The sequence below is a fragment of the Excalfactoria chinensis genome, chromosome Z (assembly GCF_039878825.1).
Source record: "Excalfactoria chinensis isolate bCotChi1 chromosome Z, bCotChi1.hap2, whole genome shotgun sequence".
NCBI lineage: Eukaryota > Metazoa > Chordata > Aves > Galliformes > Phasianidae > Excalfactoria > Excalfactoria chinensis.
The window spans coordinates 51,917,724-51,934,250 of NC_092857.1; the positions used below are offsets into that span (position 1 = coordinate 51,917,724).

The 16,527-nt window shown below is 39.3% G+C and overlaps 1 protein-coding gene across 1 annotated transcript; it reads right to left on the minus strand.

The window, feature by feature from the left end:
• Window positions 1-11,918: 11,918 nt before the first annotated feature.
• HINT1 (histidine triad nucleotide binding protein 1) lies at window positions 11,919-15,981 on the minus strand. Its single transcript, XM_072360498.1, has 3 exons — window positions 15,672-15,981; window positions 12,968-13,072; window positions 11,919-12,231 (listed from the first exon to the last, which is right to left on the minus strand). Exons 1-3 carry the CDS (start codon window positions 15,780-15,782, stop codon window positions 12,067-12,069), a joined length of 381 nt encoding a protein of 126 aa, XP_072216599.1. The 5' UTR covers window positions 15,783-15,981; the 3' UTR covers window positions 11,919-12,066.
• Between the last annotated feature and the right edge of the window lie 546 nt (window positions 15,982-16,527).

A 16,527-nucleotide genomic window follows, 5' to 3' on the forward strand; every position in this document is an offset into this window, starting at 1 on the left:
CATCATCTATCAGTATTCCTGATCAAGCAGAGAGCTCCCAGATGATCAGAAGCTTGCCAACATGACTCATATCTACAAGAAGTGTCAGAAGGAGGAACCTGGGAACTACAAGCCTGTCAGCCTTACTTCAGTGCCAGGAAAAACCTTGGAGTTGATTGTCTTGAAGGAGTTCACAGGGTGTGCATGAGGCAACCAGGGGATCAGGCACAGCGAGCAAAGATTCATGAAAGACAGGTCCTCCTTGATCAAGTTGATCTCCTTCTATGATAAAAGCAATCCTCTTGATGGATGAGGGAAAAACTGTTGACATAGGGTTGGTGACCAGCTGAACATGAGCCAGAAGTATGCCCAGGTAGCCAAGAAGGCCAACGGTATCCTGGTTTGTATCAGAAATAGTATCACCAGCAGGAGGAGGGAGGTGGTCATCCTTCTGTATTCAGCACCGGTGAGGTCATACCTTGAGTACTGTGTTCAGTTTTGGTCCCCTCACTGTAAGAAAGATACTGAGGCCCTGGAGCATCTCCAGAAAAGGGCAACAAAGCTGGTGAGGGTCTGGAGCACAATCCTTATGAGGAGCAGTGGTGGAACTGGGATTATTCAGTATGGAGAAGAGAAGAATCAGAGGTGACCTTTCCGCTCTCTACAGCTAATTGAAGGGAGTTTATGGTGAGGTGAGAGAAGAGATCAGCCTCTTCCCCCATGTAAATAAAGATAAGAGGGAATGGCCTCAAGTTGTGCCAGGGGAGATTCAGGTTGGACGTTAGGAAATACTTCTCCAAAAGAGTGGTCAGGTGCTGCAATAGGCTGCCCAGAGAGGTGGTGGAATCACCAACTCTGGAGGCATTCAAGAAACATTTAGATGTTGTACTGAGGGACACAGTTTAGTGGAAAACATTGGTGACAGGTGGTTGGTTGGACCGGATGATCTTGGAGATCTTTTCCAACCTTGGTGATTCTATCAATAAAGTATGTTTCTGAAAGGAAAAATATGTTGACACATAATTATAGTTAAGAAGAAAACTGTAATTAAGTGATTGTTGGTCTGCTTCTGGTTATTATTCAAAGACTTTTATGATCCTTTTCCTCTTACTGATCTGAATACTGTACCAGAAATGTGATAAAACTCTGTCATAAGTCAGGAGCTTTCCAAATAACAAGACAACAATAGTAGGCTTTCTATTGGAAAGTGTTATGTATGACAGCAATGCTTTGTTTCTCTGCAATGACAATTTATTAGATTTGAAGGTATATTTTAGGGTGGTTTGTGTAAAAACTTCAAACTAAGAATAATTTTTCTAGCACATGCACTGGTAATTCTTGGAGGATAACATATAAGCACAAATGCATATGTCACATCTTCAAGAATAACTAATGAATGACACATAAGGACTCTAATAATATTACTAAACTACTGAATAGCAGCTCTGAAGGATGTATCAGGCAAATTACAAGCTACAATGCTGAAAAGCACTATCAAACCACAGCAACCACACTGAACAGAGAAATGCCATTCTATTAATAAAAAACTGTTGTGTTTCACAGTCTGATCCATTTAAAAGCTGAATCAATAATTTTTATTACTTTTTATATTAGCATTCACATTCTATTACAATGAAGCAAAAAGCCAGGACAATCAAGGGCTCTGCCACCGTAAGAGACTGATTTCTACAAACCCTATGCTACCCTCATGTGTTCTGTTCTAGGAAGTACATTCAGAATAATGCCCCATTTTAAAGAATGATTTTGTCACTGAAAAGACAGCATGCTTTGTAATGAAGACTAGAATATGTCACTATGTACGCTTCGGAGTGGTACTCTTTACTTTACCCAATCCACAAAGTCCACCTTAAAATTATAGCAAATATTAGAATCAAAATGGTCCCTAAGTGCTAAAATGTCTTCTACTTCCATGCAATTTTTACATTTTAATATGACCCAGTGTTGTCAAACAAGACATAGGGAATTCTTAGAAGTGCACAGGGAAGAGTTGAGTGTAGTTCCCATGGAAAACAGTGCAATTTTCACAGGCAAAAGTGTGTTCAGAGCATTTGAAAAACTACTTTAATAAAATGTAGATTAAAAATATACTTAACTGCAATACCATAACAACATGGGCAGGAAATCAAGTCAGTAAGCCATACTAATTTATGCTCCTCTATCAGGAAAGTCCTGAAATTCAGCTTCCTCCTTTTCATTACACCACAAGATTATTAAATTTGTGACTGTTATAAGGTCCAATCTGATATTTGGGATTTGGATTTTCACATACATTTTTGTTTGGCTTTAGGCACAACCAGATATCCTTTTGTTAAAAGAACATCCAACTAACCTGCTTCGTATTTCTAACAGTCATAATTAAGCATAGATGGTGACATTTCCAGCATGCATTTTACAGATGTAATGTAATGTAAGGATCTATTATTTTAATCACATGGAGCCATTCAGCCAGCATTCTTCGAATTAAAATTCACAATTTTGAGAAGTCCTGGTGCTGAAATCTTTGCAGCTATATAAAACATCACAGGCTGATAAAGAAGAGAACACCAGGCAGTATCATGAAACACGAACGTGTTTACTTACAAGATCTGGTCCTCTTTTCAGAAGGAAACATTGACCCAACTTGGCTACAGAAGTGTTGCTGAGGCTCTCCTCAACATGAACAATCTGACAGGCAATGCAGAACCAGCCTCTTACTATCCAAACAGCAGTCAGCTGGGATTACTGTGCAGCAGTCAGAGATTCAGGCATTTCTGTATAAAATGCAAACAAGATATCACACACATTTAATTCAGCTTTGCTTTTTAAACCAAGTAACATTGTGCATATATATCTCAGTCCAATCAAGCATCTGACATGAGCGCCAGATCGAAATCTTTTACAAAATGAAAATTTTAAGCAGACTACAATCTACATCATTTTAGTTTGGGGGTTTTGTTCCTTGTCTGTTTTGGGTTTATTTTAGTTTCTCAGTTATCACCCCTACTTATCTGAACCAATCAACATTATCACACCTACCAGCTGAATAATTAAGCAGCTGTTTTACAGGTAACAAGGTTGAAAAATGCTCAGTTGTCCAGGTTCACATGAAGGGATTAACAGTGTCTGACAGACATCCCAGGACAGTTGCAGTCCCTCAAGGGATGGAAAGGAGATGAAGGCAAACTATCCATAAATGTCTTATCATTTATGTCTTCTAAGGTGACAATCATGCATTTTTTCAAAGCAAATTCAGACTGCTTGTAACAGTTCTGATTTTATTCTGTTCTATTTCTTTTAATTTCAAAGTCAGAAGTGTGTTCCATATTCCGATTAATAGTTTCTACCTTCTGCATATGTTCAGATTGCTTAAGGGGTCCCACTTTCAGTCTTCCTTTACTATGGTCCAGACTTGGCTTCCAGGCCTACAGATCTAGAGAACCTTATCAGTAAAAAAAGCTCTTGAGTAACTCAGCCATTTCTACTTCCTAGGCCCATCACACTATTCTTTAGCTGGTCCACACATTCCTTAGTTCTCTCTTGATGTTTATGAAGCAGCTCTTCCTATTGTCTTCCTTATCCACTACAAATTTCAGTCCCAGGTCAGAAGTTGCTGGTTCTTCTGCTCCATTCTAGCCATGTCTATTTATCTCATGTAGCCCATCCCCACTTCTGCCTATGTACAAGATTATTCTACCGCTGAGCTCAGTCTGAGGTCCCCTTTTAGTCACAGGGATCTTCTGCCATATCCTTTAGCTATTAAACTTCAAAACATTCTGATCTGTGCCTGAAGGAAGATGTACTTGACAACTAAAAAGCTCTCTTGGGCCTTTTTATTCCCCACTGCTGCCTCCAATGGGATGTCATCTCCCAAGAAGCCAAAGCATATTCTTCTGGAAAAATGGGGCCATTGTTCTTCCACATTTTCCACATTCTCACTGTTTTTTCTCAGTAACACATAGAATGAACTGAGAAAATCATCTTCCATACTGATGAAGAAGTGCAACTACTAAACACAAACACACATTAGAACAAAATAAAAGTACATGTATCCATGTATAAAGTTCTAAGTTTCATAAACATCCTTTGTTAAAAATTTCTCTGCAATAGATAACATTACCCTATTCTACTAATTATGCAAATGATTATTGTAACACACTCTGCTTCTCAATCAGCTTCGAAGGTAACAATGACTCAAGTAAGTAGCTCATCCATTTCTAAAATACTAAGAAAGAACAAAAGCTTTGTTCCATTTAAATGCACACAGAACCCAGTTGTTTTACATGCAAGTTTTCTGGTCATCTCCAGGAAGCTTTATGCTCATCTATGCTTTGAAAGAGGGTGAATTGTTCCCAGATTTGTCTGCAGAACAACGGTGCCTGGCCCTCATGCTGATGTTCAGCATCTCTTCTGGGACCAGGAAAGTAGTGTTTTCCACAATTATCTCAGCTAAGATTCACTGGATATAAATAACTGCTGGACTACAGTCATGACGCATCTTATTTGGCCACAAAGCCAAAATTCTATTATGTTTGTGCAGAAGTAACAGCAGAAAGCCTTAATTATAATGAAGATTAAAAATGACTTAATGATAATGCCAGACACAGGGAGACAGGGATTCAACCCAGAGAGGTGTCTTGGAGTAAAAAGAGAACTACAGCAAGTCCTCTACATGTTTCACATCTTTTTTTTCAAAACTTACATATTCTTATGTCACAGCTGGAAAAGCAAAAGCAAGTTGTTTGCTCTACCATGAATAAAAATGGGAGCAATTCTGTGGGCACTGATGAGCTGTTAATGAAACAAAAGCCGCAATATTATAAAGAAAACGAAGTTCCTCTAACTGTAAGAAAAGGCTACAGTCAGCTGATTAATTCTGTGAAGCAGAAAACTAAGTGTTATCACTGAATTGAGATCCAGAAGCAATTTATGAGGTAATGATTTTTGGCTAAAAATTACAACAAGTTAAATTTGTGTGCAGGAGTTGGAGTAAATAGAAGAAAAAAGTACTAGCTATATGAAGTGCTGCCATTTGCAATCTAATCAATGCATTTCAATAAGCAGACCAGAGAAAGGAAGATGCCTACATAAGCACCATAATGCTAGGTTTGTCAACACAGCTTACAAGAACCTCCCAACTGTGCAGTAGAACAGAAAAAGTTATAGACTCATGGAAAAGTTATAGCCAGGAATTGCTAGGTGCTGTGATCTCAAATACTAACCATACCTCTCTGAATACACAAAAGAGTATTTAGAGATTGGTTCCATTTTCAAGGCCCAGAACAGCTTTTTATAAAATATAAGCCATCCTCTAGCAAAGTGCAGCTTTTCCTCATTGAGTTCCCTTCTTCCTACTAACATGCAAGAAAGAAGCACAGCTGTCAAAACAAAATATTTCATTGTTCTGGAGTAGAGTTATTCTCAGCTGTGATTCTTTCTCTACTACTAAAGTTTCCTTTACTGAAGACCTACAACATAGTCCTAAGTGTTCCTGAAAAAGGGATCAGGAAATACAGCTGCAGCCTCACTTCTTGCACTTTTACCCTTCGTATTCTCAAGTCATTTTACCTTGCAGGTTGTGTTTTGACCAAGTCTAGGAAGACCAAGTTAGTCAAGATCACATCTATCTGATTAATTTACAGGTTTCCAAAATACAAAACCATCCAGCAGGCTAATACTTACTTTTGTTGTTGTTTTCTTTCCCTTTGCATGCATGTTCTTTACACTTTTGCCAAGAGATAAAAAGAGGCAATACCTCTCTTGTGGAACACCTAGATGTTTTTTCTCTCAGGAACTTTCTGTTTCTGACCTGGTTTTATGATTTCTGTTATCAGTATTTCCCATCATAACATCATGTAGTGCATTGAGAGTTAAAGAGCTAATGCTCCAGTTCCATGGGTTGTCGGTATTTGCGAGTATCTGGTTCGCAGAAGGAAAGAACTACATCTCCCAAAAAACCTCACTGTTACATTTCCATTTTCCATTCAGACAGAAAGATGAAACTTCTCAGGAGCCATGAGACCAGCCCTTCCTTCCTTACTCGTCTCTGCGGTGTGCACTCCCCAGCCATCTCACCTTCAGCATTAGAGTAAGACCTTCGGTTTTGGACATTCTCTCACTCATTTTATTAGTTTCAATTCCAATTATAAGTATTATATTATCTCACATTCTGATAACATAATTACTTGTTTTCTCCCTTAGCTCACTCACACTGTTTCATTTTTAGGCCCATCCCTCTACCTTTTCCCTAGCCTCCTTCCCCCTCCCCCTAGGTCCATGGATCCCTCCACCCCATTAGTCATGGTACCAGGACAAACCAGGCCCCAAACCATTGACAGCTACTCAGAAAAACTGTTCATTTCCTTGAAGCTTCTCCCTCAGCACATATAAATCCCCCAGTATATCCCAGCTTTCTTGTCCTCAAATAGTCATGTTAGTATTCTGATTACTAAAGCAGGGACCTTTTTTTAAGCCACTCAGCCTCCCTTAACTTTTACATGGAATAATCTGAATTAGGCTTAGATGGATGTTCTTTCCTCTCAGCAGTCCTGTAGAAGACTAGGTGTCAGGCTGTAAAACATCACAGCACAATGAACACCTTCTTTTCAGCTTCTTCATGACTGTTACAGGGTGCTTACCTGGTGACCAGTGGTGGCAATCAGCTCTGCCCAGTAATATTAACCCGTGTTTCGAACTTCTTCCCAGTTTCCTCAAGCTCAGCTATGAATTGGCTAGAGCACAGTATTGAGAATTTTATTTTTATTTATTTATTTATTTATTTATTTATTCGAAGGACAGAAATGTGTAACTGGAAATAAGACTAGATTACATTCTGCCATGTTGATTAGAGGTACTCTCTTGTCTGTTAAAAAAACAAAGGAAATCACCATGGCTGTTTTTTCCTGGCAACTGGTGAAGACCCAGAAATGGTGAAGAGAACTTACATCTAAATCCACTACAAGTACAGCTCTAATCAAAAGAGTTTTTCTTATAAGCATTGAGCTAGCATGGTCCACAGAAATGAGTTCTGATACTACTACTACTACTACTACTACTACTAACAATAATTAAAATTTAAATTTAAATTAAAAACAAACAAACAAACAAAAAACCAAACAATGGAGAATGGAGAAAACAAGGTGACACCAGCCAAAGTCTGGAGGGCTTGTTCAAATCTCGAATGGAATCTGCCATGGAAGTTTCAAGAACCACATGTGCACATATGGTCAGCTTGTCTGAAGAAAGTAGGTGGATCAATATTTGAAAGAATGCAAAATTTAACCAACACCTCCAAGGTATGGAAAGTCATCAAATAATGTTTTAATAAAAGACATAAAAGTCACATGTGGTTTAAATCCCTCCAATGAACCCAGCGGCTAATTGAGTCTCTGTGCTTTTATGTCCCAGAACCAGAACTAATCACAGTCACTGGGTAAAAAAAAACTCCCTTGTAGCTCCACAGCAACCAGAAGCTAGCAAAGACCATACAAAATCTTCAATGGTTCTTTCAGTCACATCCTTATCACTCATTTTAGAAGGTAGCAACCTTTTAATCTAGCTTAATTCTTAAGAAACATACAGGAAATACAAACAAACCTAAATGCAAACAGGCATTTTACAGAGGTTTGGAACATAGATGTATTCTCTTGTTCATTACTTGTTCCATTACTCAAAGCTGGATAAAAACAATAAGCTTGACCAAATATTTCACTCTTGAGTGCACAAGTATTCTAGGTTGCTCTGTAGGTTGAAGATGCCTCATTTGAACAGATCCAAGTTTATTCTCTATATTCTTCAGTTTTTTTGATGATGAAATATTTTCACACCAAATTAACTCCCTATGTGATACGCTCATAAAACCTGAATCCTACTCCTCAGTCCAAGATCTTTTGTTTCATACCAGGCTTTTTCATAGGATCATAGAATGGCTTGGGTTGAAAGAGACCTTAATGATCATTTTTGTGTAAGTTCTGCCTTCTTCACATCTGCCATCTTCACATTCATGGATGTCACTGTGACTGTGACTAAGGCTACTACAGTAAGGATGAATTTGTAAAGTCAATTTAACACCCACACAATGCAAATTTCAGTATAATGTCTTTTGTTCTTTTGACCATTTCTATTTTGTCTACAGCACCCTAATACCCATTTTTCGCTGGGATATGTCTAGTCCGTTTCATTTCTTCCAAAATCAATCAAATCCACAGAGTCCAAGCCTGCTCCAAAAATAAAATCCCAAATACAGCCATATTCACTATGTAAGAACAGTTTTGATCCAAACTAAAACATATTTCTGGTGTCATTTTATGCCCTCAAAATTTGAAGGGAAAAAAAAAAAATAATAATAATAAAAAAAAACTGATCCATCAGTTTTCTATACCAGTAACCTTTCATGATGAGTTTTTTCTGTGGATCCCTGGTCAACACCTTGTTGGTATCTCATTTGCAGCAATCTAACAATGGAATAATTTGCACAGCAAGACATACATTCCACCAGAAACCACGGACTTATGAAATCTATGGTAATAACCTAATTGCTCTGAATCTCTAAGTCCTGCCCAGCCTTTTCAGAATCACCAGTGTTTATGAAAAAAATCCCAACCCAACCCCACCTCCACCTACCAGATGTCTCAAGGAGCTTATGGAGACATTCCAGTACATGACACTTAGATCAGTCATTTAGTTAGGTGGATGCAAACACTGCAACAGCACAACTTCAAACCATATTTCAACTTCTGTTTACTTCAGGTAGATCATTTCCATCTTCTGCCCAATAAGATTAATTAAAGTTTAAGACACGCAGTTGCTTACATGCTGTTGATAAAACACATTTTATAACTTGGGGAAACAGAAGAGAACAGAACATCTTCCAGTGAGTGGCTCAGAACCCTCAGCAGTATAAATACTTTACTCTCCCAACTCCTTTTTTTGTTTGTTTAAGTATCGACCGGTGTGAAATTTGCCATATCCCTGTGCTGCAGGTCATATATGTCACTTGTCACTGTCCTTATAAATCACAACACAGAGCAGCTGTACCTTGCAACAAGGGTAATGGTGCAACTCAAGCAGAAGGATGTGAATGGCCTGAATGTCTTCCTTTTCAAAGCTCATTAACAAAAAATAGGTGTTCCTAAGTGCTTGACATGGCAACTACTCACTAATTCTTCCATTTTGTAAAGATACAGTGGTCTCAACTATTAGATCAGAGAAATCAAATTTTCCATTCAAAAACGTTTCTGAGTGTTGGTTGGTTGACTGTTGTCTGACAGGTGTTTTAAGCTCAGTTCTGTTATTCTAATCATTTGAACACTGCTCTTTATTTTTTAAGGTGCTGAGGAGCACACGCAACCAAATCTTATGCACAGTTCACTTGTTAGCAAGCTGACCTTGTTTTGGCTGGGATTACTTTCTTTATAATGGTATGAGGCTGTGATATCAACAATGTTGTTAACACAAGTGTTTTAGTTGCTGATTAGCAGCACTGCAGAGAGCTAGGACATTCCAGTTTTTCAGCTTCTTACACCGTCCTGCCGATTGAAGGGGCTGAAGGGGTACAAGGAGCTAGGAGGGAACAGAAGCAGAACTGCTGACCTAAACTGATCAAGCTTGGGGGGGGGGGAGGGAGGGACATCCACTATTCAGGGATTGGCTGGGCACTGGTTGCTGGAATGAACAATTTTGTTGTGCACTACTTGTTTTGTAAATACATAAAAGGGCTGCTCTGAAAATAATATCTCCTCTTTTATTACGTTTGTCCAAAATGTCAGAGGCAAATGATAGTGGTATAGCAGTAGGGGATGAACTCCATTGTTCTCTTGATGCCATGAGACAAATCATAGGAGAGGTGCAGTCTGACAAAACTGATGCAGCAGTGCATATGAGGCAAAGGTGTGTAATTGAACTCCTTCATGCAGGAAAAAATAAAAATTAAAAATTAAAAAAAAAAAATCAATCCTATTTCAGACAATTGCTGAACATTTATAGAAACCAAATGGCAGGTGTGAGCACAATGAGGTGGTGGGTTGTGCATTTCAGCAGCAGTGATCGTGGGGGTCACCTCTGCTAGTACAGATTTTTACAAGCACAGCCTGGAAGCTCTTATCCATCACAGGAAAAACTGTTAAGTGATTTTGACTTTGCTGAAAAAAATATCATTTTGTAACTGAGAATTTGCTCTATTGAATGTTGTGCTCTTTGTATGTTTGTAGTTTCCACAGAAATAAAAGGCATTGCTTTCAGAGTGACCTATTACTATCATTACTATTATTTTTCTCATCCATTCCTGTACAAAGTCTTTCTCTTAATCCATGAGTTCTTTCCCGACCCCCCACCCCCAAGTCTCTTTCCTTTTCCCACTGAGAGGGGATGAAGTAGGTGAACAGCTCTGTGGTATATTGCTTAGCTGCCTGACAGGTTAAATCACAACACCAGCTCATTTCATAGCTACTTTTGCAAAACCCTCCTAAAACATGTTTCTCTGCAGGTCAGATACCAAACACATCAACAAAAGCTTTGATAATGTTCCTCTGACACAGGAGTCAGCTGTGATGCAATTAATTTCTCAACCATGCATTAACTCACAAATGGCAACACAGTGGTATAAAGCAAACACATAAAACAGAAATCAGATGAGTGAAAGTAGTGCACATTTCACATATCTATTCCTGCATATGGCTGCCTACAGTTAACCTCCTGATACCCCTAACACCATCTAATTCCTCATGCTTCACCTCATACCACTGAGCACTTTTCAAGAACAAACAAGAAAGATTTTCAGCTATTTTAGTTTTCTTTAGCCTCACAGTGTCTATTGGTCATACCTCAACCTTGAGATTCAGGTGTAATACTGTACCTCTATGGGATGGGCTTTCCTAACACTTCCACACAGGACATGCAGGAGAACAGATGTAAGGCTACCACACTGGAAACATCTCCTATTCTAATCTTAAATGCTGTTGCCATCAGAAGCACTAGATAGTCTTCTAGTTGAAGTAACCACTTAGGTGAAGAGTTCTGCTGCTCAGAACCATCAGAGAACTAACAGAATGCTTTCCAAGTTAAGTGATTTCATAAGCTTTTGCCAAACACAACTTCTCAGCTGAATTAACAAAACTCACAGCTTTTGTCTGTACGTTCTCTACACACATGCCTTTCTTTCTCTAACGCCCCTGGTGTTAAATCCGTACTCTAGAGAAGTGGTGATCACAAATACAATTTTCTTATGGCATCTGTTTAAAAAATTCCAACAGTAAGAAGCACTAAAAACTGGTTAGCTAGGCCTTCTCAATTTTAACACTAAGAACAGTTGTTTTATATTTACACTGGCAGACACTTCAATGAGCCTAATTCCAGAATAAATGCCTCGCAGAGATTTGGTAACAGTACTAAGAACTGTTCAAGGCAACACTGACAAAGTGTCATACAAATTGTGACCAAATCTCTAAAATGCACACTTATACAAAACATCCTGAGCATCTTAAGAGTTCCTACATGAATGGTTTAACATTTTCAAGTCGTCAGTTCTACCAAAATCACAACGTAGCAATGGTATAGTTTCATAATACCTTTAGACTACTGCTTAATCTTTTCTCACAGGAAAGGATGCTTTATTGAGCAGATACTGATGGAGTGCTTGAACAAGAGTTGTAAGTTTCTAACACAATGCATTTTGCTTGAAACTGCCCCTGCATGACATCTTTGCAATTTCACATTAAAACAAACAAAAAACAAGAACAACAGCTTTGTAAGTTGTATCAGCAGCTTTCAAAAAGCTTAAGTTATTTTCCAAAAAGGCATGAAAGACTGCTATACAGTTGCATCCTCAGGTTTCAAATGACAAATCACATCCATAGAACACTGTTAGTAGTAGTGCCAAACACATCCCAGACACAATATTTTAGATACAGAACCAATTCCATCAGTAAGACACACGAGACAGGTCATTCCCACATGCTGTATCTTTATTGTGCAAGTGCTGTTCAAAGACACATATCCAAGAACAATTTACATTAACAGTGGCTAAGTAGACTGGAAACAAATCTATTTGCTAGTGATTTGTACGCATGCAGCATGTCTTGTGGTGTAAAAATCTTAGCCAGGAGGCCAGCCCAACTGACGACCTCCCAGAATATGGAGATGTACATGATAGACAGACTGCCCACCCTCAGGCCCTTCATTCAAAACCATCCGGAATCCATTGGTCAGGCCCAGGTTAGCAGCACACTTCTTGCCAACAATCATTAAATGCCCAAGAAGCTGGAGGAGAAAAAGAGGGGAGAGGGCAAGAAGGGAAGAATGAGAGCAGAGAACTACTCAGAGGTCAGTTAGTTAATTCTAAGAAATTCAGCCACAGCTCTTCAAATTGCTTTCTGTCCACAGCTGATATTTTCCAAGCAAAGCTACAAAGGCTGACTATGCATAATATAAGGAGAAAGAGAAAGCTATGGAATTTTTTCAAGCTAGGCAGTAACAAACTACAAAGTATCAGAGAAGCTATACTTCTATCACAGTTAAAGGCCTGGTAACTTCAACAGGCAATATTAATTATTAAAAAGAAACTTGCAAACCTTAAATGGTTTTAGCTAAAAATTGAACTGTTCAGGAATTCACAGCTGAATCTCCCCTTCTTCAGTTCTCATCTACCAAAAGACCCAACCTCTGTTCTCCACATTACAAGTTCTACTCTATATATTCTTCATATGAAGTACTATTTACCATAAACTAGAGTTTAGACATGCATCAGACTGTACTCCAGAACACTGCACTGCACTGCAAATACATACCCAGAGATTTGTTTAGCTTCATATCACTACCATTACTGGAAAAGCTGAGTTCCATTCCCATTCTATGATTCTAAACTAGAACCAAATGATTACAGTATCAAAAAACTACTTTATTTCTTCATAATGTCTAGAAATAAAAGAGGGAGATAAAAGTATATTATAAGTATTTATAAGTAGTTTCGTGTACAGAAAGCTTCTACAGTACTTACAGATTCATCAGAATCTTCTGCTTCAGATAACCTGACAATTGGCTTCTTAGGAATCACTAGAAAATGCGTTGGAGCTTGAGGTGAGATATCATGGAACGCAAGGCACTAGAGGAAGAACAAATGGGTAAAAAGTAAACTTACTTCAGAGAAAGATACGAATTTAAGGAAATCAGTAAAGTTCCATGACACTTTGGCAGATTATCAGATTCTCGAAATATAACTAGAGGTGTTTTTTTCTTGATTGATATATTACTTGGATTTATGATTTCCACACACAAAGCACCTACTTAACAAAACCTACTGGTGTGAACAAAGAATGATTTTTCTTTTTTTATTTTTCTTAATGTTATTTAAGAGCTGTAGTCTTCTCAGCAAGTTAACAAACAACCGACTTCACAATTTTTCCTTTCCAAATATAACAGCTAAGAGAGCTGATGATGTGCACCTATAGAAAGCACATTTACTCTCATTTTGTCCTCTTATTTTGCTCTGTTCAATAAGAAAAGAGCAAACAGTTGCCAACCGTATTGCAAAAATGTCTAAGTATTGCCTTGGTCAGAAATAGGGAACTTGCTTTATTGAAGAAATTGAACTGGACAGTATCCAGAAGTCCCTTCCAAATCCTACTATACCATGACAGCAATGCAGCAGCTATGCAGTTGAAGTCATATTACATTTCCTGTTCTCTGTAACACCAAGTATTTCAGAGAAAGACTATTTCCAAATAGTGTATTTCAGATGTTTTCAGACTGAGAAAAGGGATCACCTTTGAAATATGAACAGCTATGCATGGTAAGTAGTTTACTCCTACCTTATTTTACACAAGTATTAAAATCTGTTCTGAAACCACACACAGTACCTCCTTAGACAGATCAAATACGCCTCAACATTTACCTCCAGAAGTAGGATGCAAGATAAGAAAGGAGACAGATGTTTCCTTTAAATTAGGAGAGTCCGGTAGGTGGAGAAAGAGAAGGAAAAGGACACTTAAGCCTGTTTGTGCAAATAACTGACAATAGAATCAGATTTTTGTACTGCAGCCACCACAGCCTTCTGAAGCCCACACCACGTTCACACTGGTCCTAGAGGTCATCTCTGACTTACCCATCCACTTCACTGCAAAACTTGAAGTAGTAACATTCCTTAAAGTGCGTCTTTTCTAGAGGTTTCATTTATTTGTTAACCAAGAAGGAAATTCCTATGCAACTCCAGATCTACAGCTTTTCTTGTTCTCCTGCAGCAACTGAAGCCACTGACAAGCATCAGCTTTATATAATGTATTACTTTATTCTCCAATCCATCTTATCCTAAACTACCATTATGAAGAAGACCAGTTTTAAATTTCTGTTGAACTGCTTGTCTCTCCCCAATAGACTGACAAACAAAAACTAAACAATGACTAGAAGTAACTTGCACATAGTTACATAGATTTCTACACTGTACTCATTTTCTCCTAAGCAATTTTTCCATGGCTCCATGAGGGAGTGCATATGCATAATCTAATTCAAGTAATTTAATGAGCCAAAATCCAGCAATAACTAATTTTCTGTAGAATTGGTAGAAGAAGTAGCAGTTAACAATCAGAAAAGAAAACCTGAGGACACACAGGAAACCAACTGTCATCTTCACAAGCGTTGTCTTTATTTTTGACACAACTAAAAGCACAGTGATAAGGTTTAGCTCTATGGAGACTGTAGTTTTTTATTATCTTTTTCTCTAATGTCTTTTCACAATGCAAAGTCTTTCCTATATCAGTTTTGCCTCACTTTAAATCTCTAAACAAGTCTTAAGTAGAGTTAATAAAATGAATTAAAGATTATTCTATATAAAAACAACTAAGCTCTAAAAGCACAGTTTTGAATAAAATCAACCCAGTCAGTAGTTAATTGCTCTTCCAAAGAATGCTCAACGTTACTGACTGCCAGAGCTGCTATCTGCTCTCAAGACTAACCAGGCAGCCAAGAGCATCATTCTCAGTCAAGCAATCCTAAAGCTGCTGCCAGAACAGCTGGGGGAAAATCTCATGCAGCTTTCTCTTGGTGCAGAAAGGACACAAACGCACCCTGACAGGAAAGCACATTATCCTGATACTCTGAAACCAGGGAAACGAAAGTATACAGAAGCTGCAACATTACTACGATTTGTTAAAACATTGTTTCAGGCTACCCATCACTGTGAAGTACGCAAACAAGGCACGGAGGTGTATTCCCTAGTGAACACTGTAGGTAAAAACTTATTTCAAGAGACACCCACCTAGCGTACCGCACTGAAGAAAAACAAAACCAAACAAAAAACAAACAAACAAAAAACCTTAAGCCAAATGCTAACTTAAAGCCAACACCTTGCAGTTCACATCCAAACCAGCTGAGCTCCTCCACACCGCGATGCACCAGCGGCCGCAGATCCCCCCCCCGCCCCCCCATCGTAGGATGTCTGCTTCCAGACTTCTACCAACAGAATCAGCAGCTAGAACGCTCCTTAATTCCCTACTTTAATGGCGCAGCCCGTAGCAGGGCCTAGAAGGCAGAGCCATGGCGCTGCCGAGGCTGCGCTGATGGGCCCGCGCACACAAGCCGCAGGCACCGTAGGCGTCGAACACCGCTAGGCCGCGGCCGTACAGCGGAGCCAGCCGACGTCTGGAGCCTTCGTCCCGCCCGCCCCAAGGCCAAGTGGTGGTTAGAAGCAGAGGGTGCCCTGCCCGCACCTGCTCGTCCTCGTAGATTATGTTGGCGGGGATCTCCTTACGAATAATTTTCCCGAAGATGGTGTCCCCGCCGGGGCGCGCGGCCTGCGCCTTACGGATCTCGTCAGACATGGCGACGCACCATCAGACACCCGCAGGCCCCACGCCGCCCTGCTTGCTCTCCCACACAGCTCCGCCTCTCACCGAGCTCATTAACCCGGCAGAGCACCGCCCTCCTTTCCCTATTCGCCGTTGGTTGAGTCTTTTGCCTGTGCTGGGTTTGTTATACGTCTGTCTGTGGAGGAGTTGGAAAGGAGGCTGGAAAATGTATGCTTAAAAAGAAAAAAAATGCTTAATGATAAATACAGAAATACAGTAATTTGATACAGGTTGGTTAGCCTAGCAATAGGGATTAGTGCATCAGTTTAAGAACCGATATATTAGTTTAGCCAAAGGAATCCATAAGTGATAGTTCTAAAACTTCCCATTTTGGCTTTAGTGGGTGAAGAGTTGTGTTCTTCCCCTCTCACGGGAGGCATTATAGAATACTTTTATCTTCTGCCTCAATGCTCTTGCCTCACGAGAAGTACTAGTATGACAACAGAATGCTTTTATCTTTCACCTCAGAATGCACAAGGACATTTTCCTCAGGTTCCACATATATTGCTTATGTGCTCATACGTATTGCATATATAGCGCCTGACTAGGATCTAATAATCAGCAGAATTCTTGCAGACTGGGGAAAAATGGATGGAAGTGGGTCAAAGGGTTCAGTGATGAAGGTGATGGTGAAAAAAAAGGGGAATAGGTCGGCATTAGACCTAAATGCCACTGAGCATGCCTAGAGGGGCATGAGCACTTGAAAAGGAGTGAATAT